General features: G+C 44.5%; 1 protein-coding gene across 1 annotated transcript in view; it reads left to right on the forward strand.

Moving 5' to 3' along the window:
- The first annotated feature begins 4747 nt into the window (after positions 1–4747).
- Positions 4748–13753, forward strand: part of SLC9A9 (solute carrier family 9 member A9) — a 260732-nt gene continuing 251726 nt past the window's right edge. Inside the window, exon 1 of the mRNA XM_081911454.1 lies at positions 4748–5234. Coding sequence (XP_081767580.1) covers positions 5060–5234 — 175 coding nt within the window. The 5' untranslated portion in view covers positions 4748–5059. The remainder of the gene's footprint in view (positions 5235–13753) is intronic.

A 13753-nucleotide genomic window follows, 5' to 3' on the forward strand; every position in this document is an offset into this window, starting at 1 on the left:
CCTGGTTCGGACAACGGGGAATGCGGTGGGATGCCCTGCTCCCTAGGTTGCGTCACGAACTTGCGTTCCGCCACCCGCCAAGCGCGGTTGTGCTCCACCTCGGCGAAAACGACTTGGTCGTGCGTAAAAGCATAATTCTGATCAAAACAGCGATCGCAGACCTGGAAAGCATACACGCCACTCACCCCAGTATCACATTTTTCTGGTCCGAACTTCTGCCACGCTTGCATTGGCGTGGCAACATCAAACCCACTAGACTGAATTACACGGTGGAAAAAATCAATAGGGCAGTGCGCTCTGCGACCACTCGCATGGGAGGTCGGGTCGTGAAACACCCCAACATTAAAGTTTACATGCAGGAGCTATTTCGGCCCGATGGCGTGCACCTATCGGACCTTGGTAACGAGCGTTGGCTGAGCGACATCAGGCATGGCCTGATTGACTGGTTGGAGGATGGCAAAGGCGTTTTTCAGATGTAGGTAGTCTTGGCGGCGAGACCGCAATCTTTGCGGTCTCGGGTGGCGGTATCAGGCCTTGGGCGGAATCCTTTTGTCCATCTTCCTCTTTGCGGCGGCGATACCAGGGTTCCCCGTTAAAGGGGTTTCTGAAGGGAGGCTTTGACCGTACGCCGGAAGGTCGTCATTGCTCTCCCCTGCGGCGGCGGCGTTACGGGGGCGGCTATCTCTGCTTGAACATATGTTCTCCAGAGCCGGCCCATCCCCCACACACACACTGGATAACCCTGATGCTCCCTAGGTCCCCGGCTGGGGACTGGGGAGGGAGAACGCCCAATGCCTGAGCCAAGGTCTACCCACATTTGAAATTTAATAAAGTTGTGGCCAATTTAATCCCATAGCACGTTGTCTTGAGTCGTTATTCCACATGACGGGGGGACCGCGCAGGATCTGGGGACTCCGCCTGTCCACGCAATGACCGCTCCCCGCTTAAAACGGGGGGCACCCTTTGCGTGGACGCGTGCAGCCCCTAGACCTGGAGCGGCTCCAACAGCATAGGCTAGGCTATGCCATCCCTCAGGTGGGATACCTGGAGGTCTCCGCCTACCTCAGTCAGTTGTCCAATCCCACCTGGGGGAAAGGGTTGCCAAGGAGACCAGGCCAGGTGGGGGAGGGATTACCTGCCCACACAAAGGAGGGAGGATTTTACCTGGGAATTCTCACTTGGCTCCAGAGCTTCTCCCACCCTACCCACCCTCAGTCAATGTCTTATGTTGCAGGTTAATTTTCCTCACATGTTTTGCAAGTTAATTTTCTTCACAGGTATGCGGGCGCTGCTACGTTAAGGTCGCTGTTAAAGGGCCGGAAAGGAATTTCCCTGCATTGGCAGGTTTCGCCTTTCCCGTAGCAAAACGTCACAACTTTGGCAGTATCAGGCCTTGGGCGGAATCCTTTTGTCCATCTTCCTCTTTGCGGCGGCGATACCAGGGTTCCCCGTTAAAGGGGTTTCTGAAGGGAGGCTTTGACCGTACGCCGGAAGGTCGTCATTGCTCTCCCCTGCGGCGGCGGCGTTACGGGGGCGGCTATCTCTGCTTGAACATATGTTCTCCAGAGCCGGCCCATCCCCCCCACACACACTGGATAACCCTGATGCTCCCTAGGTCCCCGGCTGGGGACTGGGGAGGGAGAACGCCCAATGCCTGAGCCAAGGTCTACCCACATTTGAAATTTAATAAAGTTGTGGCCAATTTAATCCCATAGCACGTTGTCTTGAGTCGTTATTCCACATGACGGGGGGACCGCGCAGGATCTGGGGACTCCGCCTGTCCACGCAAAGGATTTGGGACATAATATTCAGATGGCAGGTTATGGAAGATTATGGAAATCAGATATGAGAAAGTAGTGCAGTGAGAAATCAGATTGGGAAGGTTATGAAAATTCATGGCATGTTGTACATTGAAAGAAAATTATATGAAAATGATGTACCAGTGGTATTTGACTCCTACTAAGGGACGCGGGTGGCGCTGTGGGTAAAAGCCTCAGCGCCTAGGGCTTGCCGATCGAAAGGTCGGCGGTTCGAATCCCTGCGGCGGGGTGCGCTCTCGTTGCTCGGTCCCAGCGCCTGCCAACCTAGCAGTTCGAAAGCACCCCCGGGTGCAAGTAGATAAATAGGGACCGCTCACCAGCGGGAAGGTAAACGGCGTTCCGTGTGCTGCGCTGGCTCGCCAGATGCAGCTTGTCACACTGGCCACGTGACCCGGAAGTGTCTCCGGACAGCGCTGGCCCTCGGCCTCTTAAGTGAGATGGGCGCACAACCCTAGAGTCTGGCAAGACTGGCCCGTACGGGCAGGGGTACCTTTACCTTTACCTTTAAGTTAGCAAAAATGTATAGGACAAGTTCAAATATCTGCTAGAAATGTAAAGAAAAAGAAGTTACCTTCTATTATATGTGGTGGACTTGTAAGGTAATTAAAGCTTTCTAGGAGATGAATGAAATAAAAAAAGAATGCTTAAGATAACTTATGTTAAGAAACCAGAAGCATTTTTATTAGGAATTACAGATACCAACATACCAAAGGAGCAGAAAAGACTCTTTATATATGGAACAAAAAAACCCTGGATGTTATTAGCTCAGAGTTGGAAAGACAAAGAACCTACCAGAGAAGAATGGCAAACCAAGCTGATAGAATATGCCGAGATGGCAAAGCTGACCGGAAAACTCAGAAACCAAGAGGATAAAAACTTTATAAAAGAATGGGAAAAATTTATGTTACTTAGGAGATCACTGTAAGCAGATGGAAACAAGAGCAGGATTTTGACTCACTTGTAGCGTAAAAAATATTATGGACGATATGGTTTGATATAAAAATTGGAGTACGGGTGAATATGCAGTTGTAGATGCTTAAAATCCCTTCATGAAGGGAATGGGGGAAGTCTCAAGATTCGGAGAATCTCCTTGTACAGATATGTTCTTACCAGTTTGTGCTTATTTGTACTTTGTATTTGTCAAACCAATAAAAATGATTTGAAAAGAAAAGAGCAATGAAATGCTCTTAATGTCCTTGAGTTTTTGAAAGCCAGTGTGGTTCAGTGGTTAGAGTGTCAGGCCAAGAAGTGGGAGGCCAGAGTTCAAATCCCTACACAGCCATGAAACTCACTGGGTGACCTTGGGCCAGTTATTCACTCTCAGCCCCACCTACCTCACAGGGTTGTTGTGTGGCTAAAATGGGGGGGGGGGCAGCAGCAAGAATACTTATTGCAAAGTACTGGAAGACACAAGATCTACCCACCAGGGAAGAATGGCAGATGAAGGTGATGGACTACATGGAACTGGCGGAAATGACTGGCAGAATCCGAGACCAGGGAGAAGAGTCGGTGGAAGAAGATTGGAAGAAATTTAAAGTTTACTTACAGAAACATTGTAAAATTAAGGAATGTTAGAAGGATGTTGGAATGAAGTTATGTGGTTTTAGCAGAAATGTTATAAAGGATTAAGTAAAAATTGATTGTTAATTGGTGAAAGGAGGGAAAGTAAAGTTACATTAGTTTAAGATAAATTACAGGACAAAAATTGGAAAAGATGGAAAGGATTTGCTGAAATAGCTAACCGAACTAGAATACAAAAAAGGGAGGTGTGAGGAGGTCAAGGAAACAAGCAAATGAAAGATAAGCTATGGAAAGATTCGCTGTGTTTTTAAATTGTTTGTATTTTTCTGTTTTTTTTCTTTTTCTTTTTCTTTCTTTTTCTTTTTCCTTATTGTGATGTGTTGTTTTGTTTCTGTTTAATATGGTGTTTTCTATTTTTTCTTTTTGTAACTTTTAAAACTTTAATAAATATTATTTTAAAAAATAAAATAAAATGGGGGGTGGGCAAACTATGTATGCTACCTTGAGCTCCATCGCAACAAGTACAACTATATCCAAAGCAGGAAATTAAAGAACTATTTGAACATCATGCCAACAGCAGCTTCTCAGGATTCAGACTAAGTTTGTTGACTTTCACCCAGTCTTCCCCCAAGTTCAGGCATTGGTCCATGACATTAGGGAATGCCTAAGCCAATACAACTCAAATTCTGTAACTAATAAGGTAAAGGTAAAGGGACCGCTGACCATTAGGTCCAGTCGTGGCCGACTCTGGGGTTGCAGCACTCATCTCGCTTTATTGACCAAGGGAGCCGGCGTACAGCTTCCGGGTCTTGTGGGCAGCATGACTAAGCCGCTTCTGGCGAACCAGAGCAGCGCACAGAAACGCTGTTTACCTTCCCGCCGGAGCAGTACCTATTTATCTATTTGCACTTTGACATGCTATCAAACTGCTAGGTTGGCAGGAGTAACCAATAAAGTTGTGGCCTAAATTTTGTGCATTAACATTAACCTAAAATTCTGTGTCCTTGTGTCTTTATTCTCATGGGGTTGGCTTGGGGCTTTGACACACAAATGCCATCTCTGTTGTCTTTTTGGTTCCTTTTTAGCGACCTTCCTTTTTCAACAAGTTTTTAAAATGGAGATTCTTATTCTACTCTGTATCTGTATTTGATCTGAAATTGATTTTATAGCGATTTTTTTTTATGAACCTTCTATTCTGAATTGCTTTGGGATGTAGCCAGAGAAGCAATTCATGAACAGAACAAAATAAGCAAAGATAATAAATCATTAAAACATAGAGTGGCAACTCTTTTTGCTCAAAAGCACACCTTTACAATTAATGATGGCACTTGTTTAAACGTTGGCTTCTTAATGTGTGAACCCTTTCTCCCTCTTTTTTTTTAACAACAAAAAATCATTTGCAGAAGAGAAAGCCATCAAGACACACCCCAGTAAAAGACACTACAGTGATGCAACCTCAAGATAAAAAATGAGACAGGACAGCTTTAAGAGGGAAACAGGAAGTTGTAACCAGAATCCAGCTGAATTCAGATGCTGTGGCAGTTTGCTGAGAGGCTGCAAATAAAGCAGATGTGTTTGTTGTGAATTTCAGTGCTGTCTAGGTTTTCTTTTACCAAAGCAGCCATTCAGGATTTAACGTCTCAAGTTTTCTTTAGTATGGCATTTTTCAGCTAATTCTGCGGGGTGATTGTAGAGTATTGAAAACAAATAGCGATGAAATGGAGAAGCCAAGGAAATTAGGGTCAGTGAAAGATGAGGACCACTTTTATCATCAGGGTGCTTTGGAGCTGCTGGTCTTTAACTTCTTGCTCATCCTTACGATACTCACCATTTGGCTGTTTAAAAACCACCGATTCCGCTTTTTGCATGAAACGGGAGGCGCCATGGTTTATGGTGAGTCAAAAGTTGTGCCTTGCCGTTTTTTAAACTTGTTGCATAATGTGCGTAATTAGACACTTGAGCTCAAAGTGCTTTCAGAACCCTAAATGAGGAGATGCATTAATTTAAAAGTCACAAGCCCATTGAACTGTGCCGTAAAATAACAAATGCAATCCACCCTCCTTTCTCTCTTTTCCTTTCTCTCTCTCTCTCTCTCTCTTTCTCTCTCTCTCTCTCTCTCTCTCTCTCTCTCTCTCATATGGAATAGCTCGAGGATCACTTGTCAAGGAAGTAAATGTCATGAGCACATTGTCAGCAAAGCGGGCTTCATTGAGCATATCACATCTCCAAAACATTTGTTTGTTTCCTGCGAGTGCCGGACCGGTTTAAAGAGATTATTTTTCATAGGACTGTGCTGAATAGACTTGGGTGAAATCTCACTACCAATATGCCAGATGGGAGCACAGTTGAGTCTTTATTAGAGAACCTGGGAGAATCCTCCAGGGTCCAGCCCCTCTGTTGGATGTAGTTTCATCAAGCTTAGCTCTCGGTTGTTGTTTTAGCAGAGCTCTTTTTCCCTTTTTCATTTTAATAGGTTGTGAAAAATGAGACATTCTAAAAGCTGTCCTCAGAAGTTTTTACCCCATCTTGAATCTTGTAGTTTACATTCTTCTTTATGTGGGTTTTCTTGAGTTTCATATGCGAGCCATATGTGTAAGAAGGACTTTCTGTGAGCTCCACAGTTAGGAAACCACATGCTAGGTAATGAATGTGCTATATATCACCCTGTGATAGGAAGGGGACTTTTTGTGTGTGTTCTTATGTTCAGTTTTACTTTCGCCGGGTGGGGACACAATCTTTTGCAAATAGCAACATCTTGCTCATACACTGTTGGCCTTGCTATAACCCTACTGAAACAGACAAGAATCCCATAGTTTACAGAGCAAGCATAATAATTGCACTCTATAGGAACTCTGCAGTTTTAATAACAGCATCAGCGTTCATGCATTAGGAATTCAGAGCCCTGCCAGGATGCATTAAAAGTTTGCCTGCCTTTAAAAACACTGACTAAGGTTAATGCATTAACCCTTCACTTTGCTCCTGTGAATCCAGTGATAACACTGAAGGAATAATCATCATTCATTCAGCTTTAAGTACTATGAGCATTAAGTTAAAAAACATCAACAAGCAAGCCTGCAGAACTGAGTAAAAATACAGTCTGGGCAAAGGAAAGGGGACTGAAATGTATCAATATACCTGACACTTTTATAACAAACTATGTGTTAACATGGAGTCAAAAGGATAATTAGTGACTATGATTACCTTCAGACATCACATTATTCAGTTTTCCTGACTTTTCCTTGCCTCATCACTTCCACGTGTTATGTGATCTGTCACATGATGTGAAAGCCACTTCTGGAAATCCAGTGAAAGTTTAGCACTCATTTCTGTATTGTTTCTAGAAAAAGAAAACCCCATTAGGAACTTGGTTAACTTGGAAAATTGTGGGTGTTTTTGTATTGCAATTTCATGTGATGACATTTGGGGTGATATCCCCACCACTGAAAATTTGCACGACATGGCAATAAAGAAGCCACAGTTCTGTAATGCAACAGGTACTGCAATGTAAAAGGAATGTTGAGAAACAGGACAGAAGCAATAGCATCAGAGCCAGTAAAACTGATACAATAAAAACCCCACATCTGAATGTAGCCTATGTGTGTGTGAAAAGTCCATTCAAGAACCTCCATGATGTTGTTACCATCCCTATAAAATTGTCAAGGAAACAAATTCATTTTGAACCTTAATAAAATAAGAATGCTTTCCGCTCCTGTGGCAGGTTTGACCTACATAGTTCATTTCCTGACTGAAGTAGCAAAATAAGTTCAGGTATAGAAAGGGAAATTGTTGAAAGCTGGGTATATATGTACTTGCAGCTGTTTCAGATTGGTGAATGGTAGAGACTGAGCAGAAGGGACGCAGGTGGCGCTGTGGGTTAAAGCCTCAGCGCCTAGGACTTGCCGATCGAAAGGTCGGCGGTTCGAATCCCTGTGGCGGGGTGCGCTCCCGCTGCTCGGTCCCAGCGCCTGCCAACCTAGCAGTTCGAAAGCACCCCCGGGTGCAAGTAGATAAATAGGGACCGCTTACCAGCGGGAAGGTAAACGGCGTTTCCGTGTGCAGCTCTGGCTCGCCAGATGCAGCTTTGTCACGCTGGCCACGTGATCCGGAAGTGTCTCCGGACAGCGCTGGCCCCTGGCCTCTTAAGTGAGATGGGCGCACAACCCCAGAGTCTGTCAAGACTGGCCCGTACGGGCAGGGGTACCTTTACCTTTACCTTTAGAGACTGAGCGATGGCTTTTGGTAACGTTGTTGAATTTACTGAACAATGAAATTTAGAGCTTACGGGTAGGAGAGAAGCCTGGTGCTTTATTTTATGTTTTGCCTGTCATGCTGCATAAACCGCCATGCTTCCACAAACTGAGAGAGGAGGGCACATGGTGGCTGCCATAGGATTTGGGCATAATCTCTTCTTTCTCACTGTACCCCTTTCTCACCTGTTGTGCACCTGATTATTGGTCTGCTGTGCAGCCAGGTCACGTGCATCCAGCTGAGTTCTGCAAGTCACCTTTCAACAGCCTACATTTTCTCTAGACTCCCGGCATATGTTGGCAGGAAGTACATGGTCTGATAGCGCAGCAGTGCACCGGATACACAGTGCTGGTGTGTCAGGAAAGAAAGAGCAGCCTTGCAGCAGCCAGCCTGTACTCTGCTTTCTATAAATGGGTGGTAGGGGAGCACAGCAAGATCATTGCCCAAGGCTAAAGTCCACAGCATTATGCACCCTGGCATAACCTCTGTGAAAAGTTCAGAACTGTTCTAGAGTAAGTGGCTTGCATCAAAGTCAGATGTCAAATGCCTGTGTGTTTACAATTCAAAAGCTGCTATTGATACATCTTATTCTCTTCCTTTTATTCTGATTCTCTTTTAACAAAGTACAGTGGTACCTCGGTTTACAAACTTAATCCGTTCCGGAAGTCTGTTCTTAAACCGAAACCATTCTTAAACTGAGACACACTTTCCCTAATAAGGCCTCCCGCCGCCGGTGCCCTTCCACTGTTCTAATTCTGTACTTAGACCGAAGTAAAGTTCTCAAACTGGGACACTATTTCCGGTTTTGCGGAGTCCGTAAACCAAATCGTTCTTAAACTGGACTGTCCTTAAACCGATATACCACTGTAATGCCAATTTTAATAAAACACATCATACATTTTATGTTTGGCACATTGTGATTTTTGAACAAAAAGGCTATTGGTTAAATGATTGTTGAATTTGCACTCTCGTGAAGCATTACTTATTTTTTTTCTTTTTAAACTCTATGACCTATTTAGAGGGGCTGTGGGTTGTATCCATGTTTTGCAGCCTCTCTGAAATATTCATGAACCCTATTGGGTAATTTCCCCATGGTGAGCAGCCATTAACCCTGCCCTATTTTTCTTTTTACACAAGAGAGAATTTATCATCTCAGTCCCTTTGCACTTTGGCTGCACTATGGATTGCTGCTGCAATGGATCCCCCAAAGGCTGTAAATGCATACACAGAATGCACCTCGAAATCATAGCACCATGCTTGGATGAATCGGGTGTCTGAATCTGAATTTTGCATGATACAAAAATGGTACTTATATCCCAGTCCTATGTTGTTCATCATCAGTACTATTTGTGCAGTGGCAACTGCAGCTAAAGCATTATCCTAACTTAGGCAAGCAATGGGATAAAGCCCTGATACTGCTCTGCCTCACTTGGACATTTAAACCTCTAACACCCATGTGCTGCTTCTTACCAGTATAGCCTTACACTGGTGCTGGTGAATAAGCTGGACTGAAATCCCTTTTGAGTGCCACATAAGAAACCACCAACTTCCTCACTTCCTTTTGCATCTCAGAAGCCATTGGCACAAGAGTGCTGAGTCATATGATATCCTAAAGAGAATATACATGCTTCAGAGCCATTGGCAGTTGCGTAGAAGTACTGAATGTGGAGCTGAGTCTCATCTCTGGAACAAGACATGCTGCTCACCTTGCAACAATGAAGAAGAAGAACAGTTTGGATTTGATATCCCGCTTTATCACTACCCTAAGGAGTCTCAAAGCGGCTCACAGCCTCCTTTCCCTTCCTCCCCCACAACAAACACTCTGTGAGGTGAGTGGGGCTGAGAGACTTCAAAGAAGTGTGACTGGCCCAAGGTCACCCAGCAGCTGCATGTGGAGGAGCGGAGACGCGAACCCGGTTCCCCAGATTACGAGACTACCGCTCTTAACCACTACACCACACTGGCTCTCCAGTATACTGGCTCTCCAATGCTGGGGTATCTTCTGGATCCAGTATACAGTGGTACCTCTAGTTGCCGACTTAATCCATTTCTGCAACTAGAGAGCCTCTTCTGCACACGTGTGCGGCACAATTGAGCGCTTCTGCGCGTGTGTGAAGTGCACAGATTGCTTCTGCGCATGCGTGAAGCACAGAGATTGCTTTTGTGCATGCACGGGCGATCACACAGGGTCCCCAGATGTTTCACCGTCTATTGATCCCTGTGCCACCACTTTATTTCTCGCTGCCACCACCCATGCCCTACCTGGGACAATACTGAGTCCAGTCAGGGTTAAGTTGGAACATAAACTTCTGTTTATTTATTGCAGTTTAACAAGCGTGTGGTTTCATAAACGGTCTCAGTCAATGACAATCATGGGCTGCCTATCCAGACCTATAACTTCTGCTACCTGCTCACACTCACTAAACCACCTCTCAGATATTTACTTGTCTTCCTAGGTCCTAAATGTTCCTGACTCAGTTTATTTTGCTGCACTAAGTCAACCTACCCACAGACTCTATCCCAATTCACTCCCACTACAACCAACCACCCAACTCCCAATGAACTCCCACCTTTGCCCTTCCCAGAGCTGGTTTTATGGTCCCTTTGACTCCACCCCCTGGGTTCTGATTGGATAACCTGTTTAACTATTTCACCTCCAGCACTCTCATATGTTAATGTCACAGAAGTAAACATAAACATAACAAGAGCAGAACGCAACACGAAGTATGACTGTACACATAAACACGGTACAACGTGATGATCACATGTGAAGTTCCATTGATTGGTGCTGCTTGAAGTTGTTGAAAAAATGCTGTCCATGATAGCTGGAAATTTCAGGCAACATGTGACAGTTGCATCAATCCTATTAAATATATGCTTATGTGAATCTCCCTGTAGGCACTTCTAAGCTTAGTTCACAGCTTCCTAATTCTGTGTCTATCAAATCATATTCTGCCGCACTCTAGCATCTCACTATGTAATATAAGAACGTAAGATGAAGCTGCTGCCTCAACCACATGGACGCAAATAAATGTCATTGATTGCAAACTGGATATGTGCATAACAGACTCATACTCAGCTTCTCATCATGTATAACAATGTGTGTGTGGTTTAAGTGCATGCAGAAGTCTGAAACAGGAAGGAAAGGATGCAGCCTTTCAAAGTTCACGTCTGTAACTCATCAACCACTAAAGCGAGCATGAAAAAGGAGTTCAGCTCTTTGCTTCAAAGTGGAATGCTTGCACTCGGTCAAAGTCAAGACAGAGAAATGCATCTGCGGATCATTCACTCCCATGTAGTAGTTGGGCAGTAACTTATCTTTCTCTTTGGAAATAGGATAGTAGAGTTAAAATATCTGCTGTTCAGAAATGACTGCAAGGCAAAACCAATCCCTCTCCCCCTCCACCATTTGCAGAATTTCTTTCTCAATTATTCTAAGTCAGACTTTCTGGATAGCTTAGAATAGATTAGGCCCTCTGCCATAAAGCTCAGAAAATACCAGGGTAAAGTGTTGCAGAGGCCTTGTGTTATCTCAGGGTTTAATCCAGTTCAGCTGGGTCTGGGCTGCAGGTGTTTTCTCAGTGTCAGTAACAGATGTGAAAGAACAGTGAATCTCCTCGATGGAAATATACAAGCTGATAGCTTTACCCACCATGAATTTATCCAATCCTCTTTTAAAGCCATCCAAATCGGTAGGCATCACTGCCTACCATAGTTCCATAGTTTAATTGTGGACTGTGTGAAGAAGTTCTTGTTTGATCTGTCCAGAATCTTCCAACATTCAGCTTTGTTAGATGTCCAGGAGTTACAGTGTGATGACAGAGCAGGGAGAACCTTTTTCTATTCCCTCTCTGCATGCAATGCATGTATTCTATCATGTCACTTCCAACTTGCCTTTTCTCTAAACTTAAGGAGTTCCAAATGCTGCAAGCTTTCTTTACAGAGGAGTTATTCCATTCTCTTGATCATTCTGGTTGCCCCTTTCTGAACCTTTTTCAATTCCACAATATCATTTCTGAGGCGAGCTGACCAGGATTGCGCAAAGTACTCCAAATGTGTTCAATTTGTATAACGGCACTATGATATCAGCCGTTCTATTTTCAGTTCTTTTCCTAATGTTCCCTAGCATGAAATTTGCCTTTTTCACAGCTGCCACACATTGGGTCAGCATCTTCATTGTGTTAAAAATAGGACAATGAACAATAATATCAAGGAACAAATGGTTATACATCCATTTCAACTGTTCAGTCTTTTTCAAATAATAATTATTTGTTATTTATACCTAACCCAACCCATCCCATTCAGTCCTAAGTCTTCTAAAAGGTTTTCTAAGCACTCTTCTTTTGGGTATATAGCCAAACATTTCCTCTTCTAACACAGTGGCTGATGAGAAGTTTTTTCACTTAGAAGTTCTCTTTTTGGTGAAAGGCTGCAGTCTACAGACTTAACTGTGGGGTGTGGGTGATGCTGTGGTTTAAACCACTGAGCCTCTTGAGCTTGCTAATCGGAAGGTCAGGAGTTCAAATCTGTGCAACTGGGTGAGCTTCTGTTGCTCTGTCCTAGCTTCTGCCAACCTGGAAGTTCGAAAGCATATCAGTGCAAATACATAAATAGCTACCGTGCTCTGGCACTCATCATGGTGTCCCGTTGTGCCAGAAGCGGTTTAGTCCTGCTGGCCACATGACCCAGAAAGCTGTCTGTGGACAAACGATGGCTCCCTTGGCCTGAAAAGCGAGATGAGCGCCGCACCCCTATAACTGGACTTAACCGTCCAGGGGTCCTTTGCCTTTTACCTTTTACAGACTTAACTTTATTCCTGTCCTCCAACATTCAGAACTGATATAAAAGCTACAAACTTACCCAAGATGCAGCATGGAGTTTTTAACCCCCCCCCCAGGAAAAAAGACCAGTCATCCTTTCTTCCCAGAAGAAGACAAGTATCAATACAGCATTATGAATGAATACAGAATGTGAACAACCCGGCAAATACGGTTCCTGCTTCTCCTAATCTGAAATCTCCTTTTACATTCAGGCTTCTGACTATACAGTGGTACCTTGGTTTAAGAGCAGCTTAGTTTATGAACAACTTGGATTAAGAACGCTGCAAACCTGGAAGTAGGTGTTTTGGTTTGTGACATTTGCCTTGGAATAAGAACATGTTTTGCTTCCTGTTGAGTGTGTTCCATTTGTAAATTGAGTCCCCCACTGCTATGGGAAAGCACACCTTGGTTTAAGAACGCTTTTGTTTAAGAACGGACTTCTGGAACGAATTAAGTTTGTAAACCAAGGTACCACTGTAATAATAAAAAGGAGGCAGTCAAATCACTCTGGTTCTACCTTCCCATGCTTTCATCCCAGTGGCAATACAATGTAAGAATGCTTTCATGCTGCACATGGCAATTGTCAACTTTGTACTACACCCTCATCCTGAACTACAAAGGTAATGTCAGATGCCAGAGCACCTCAGTTCCAACTCCAGCATTGTCCCAGTTTTCATGAGATTTTGGTGTCTCTGTTCATTCTTCTCAATTTCATTGAGGGAGATTTCAGTGGAACCTGCAATAAAATGTTGCAATGTGGGGAGTGTTTCTATTCAGGATAATCCTGTACCAGGAGAACCCAATCCATGTCCCTGCTCTCCTGGTTTTACAGTTCTCCACCTGCAACAGTGAGCATGCCGTGCTCAGTCCACACTGGGCTGTTTTTGTGGTTCTCCCCCACCCCCAGTTTCCCCCCTCCCTTCTAAAGATATTTTGATTTTTTTGTACTTCTGCAAACCTTAGGGCCTCCCCCAAGACCCTGAAAACTCCCCCTGTGCACTTACATTGTTTTGGCTACATGCTGATTGGCCTTCAAGGAACTGAATTTGCTATCAGTGTGATTCACAGTGCCTGATAGTGTCTATGGGAGCCATTTTGTGCTGGCATCCACAGCACTTTTATTAAAAAAATAAGTAAGGTAAAGGTACCCCTGCCCGTACGGGTCAGTCGTGACCAACTCTGGGGTTGTGCACCCATCTCGCTTAAGAGGCCGGGGGCCAGCGCTGTCTGGAGACACTTCCGGGTCACGTGGCCAGCGTGACGAAGCTGCACTAGCGAGCCAGCACCAGCGCAGCACACGGAAACGCTGTTTACCTTCCCGCTATAAAGCGGTACCTATTTATC

This window comes from Podarcis melisellensis (genome assembly GCF_964234715.1).
Source record: "Podarcis melisellensis genome assembly, chromosome: 5".
Taxonomy (NCBI): domain Eukaryota; kingdom Metazoa; phylum Chordata; class Lepidosauria; order Squamata; family Lacertidae; genus Podarcis; species Podarcis melisellensis.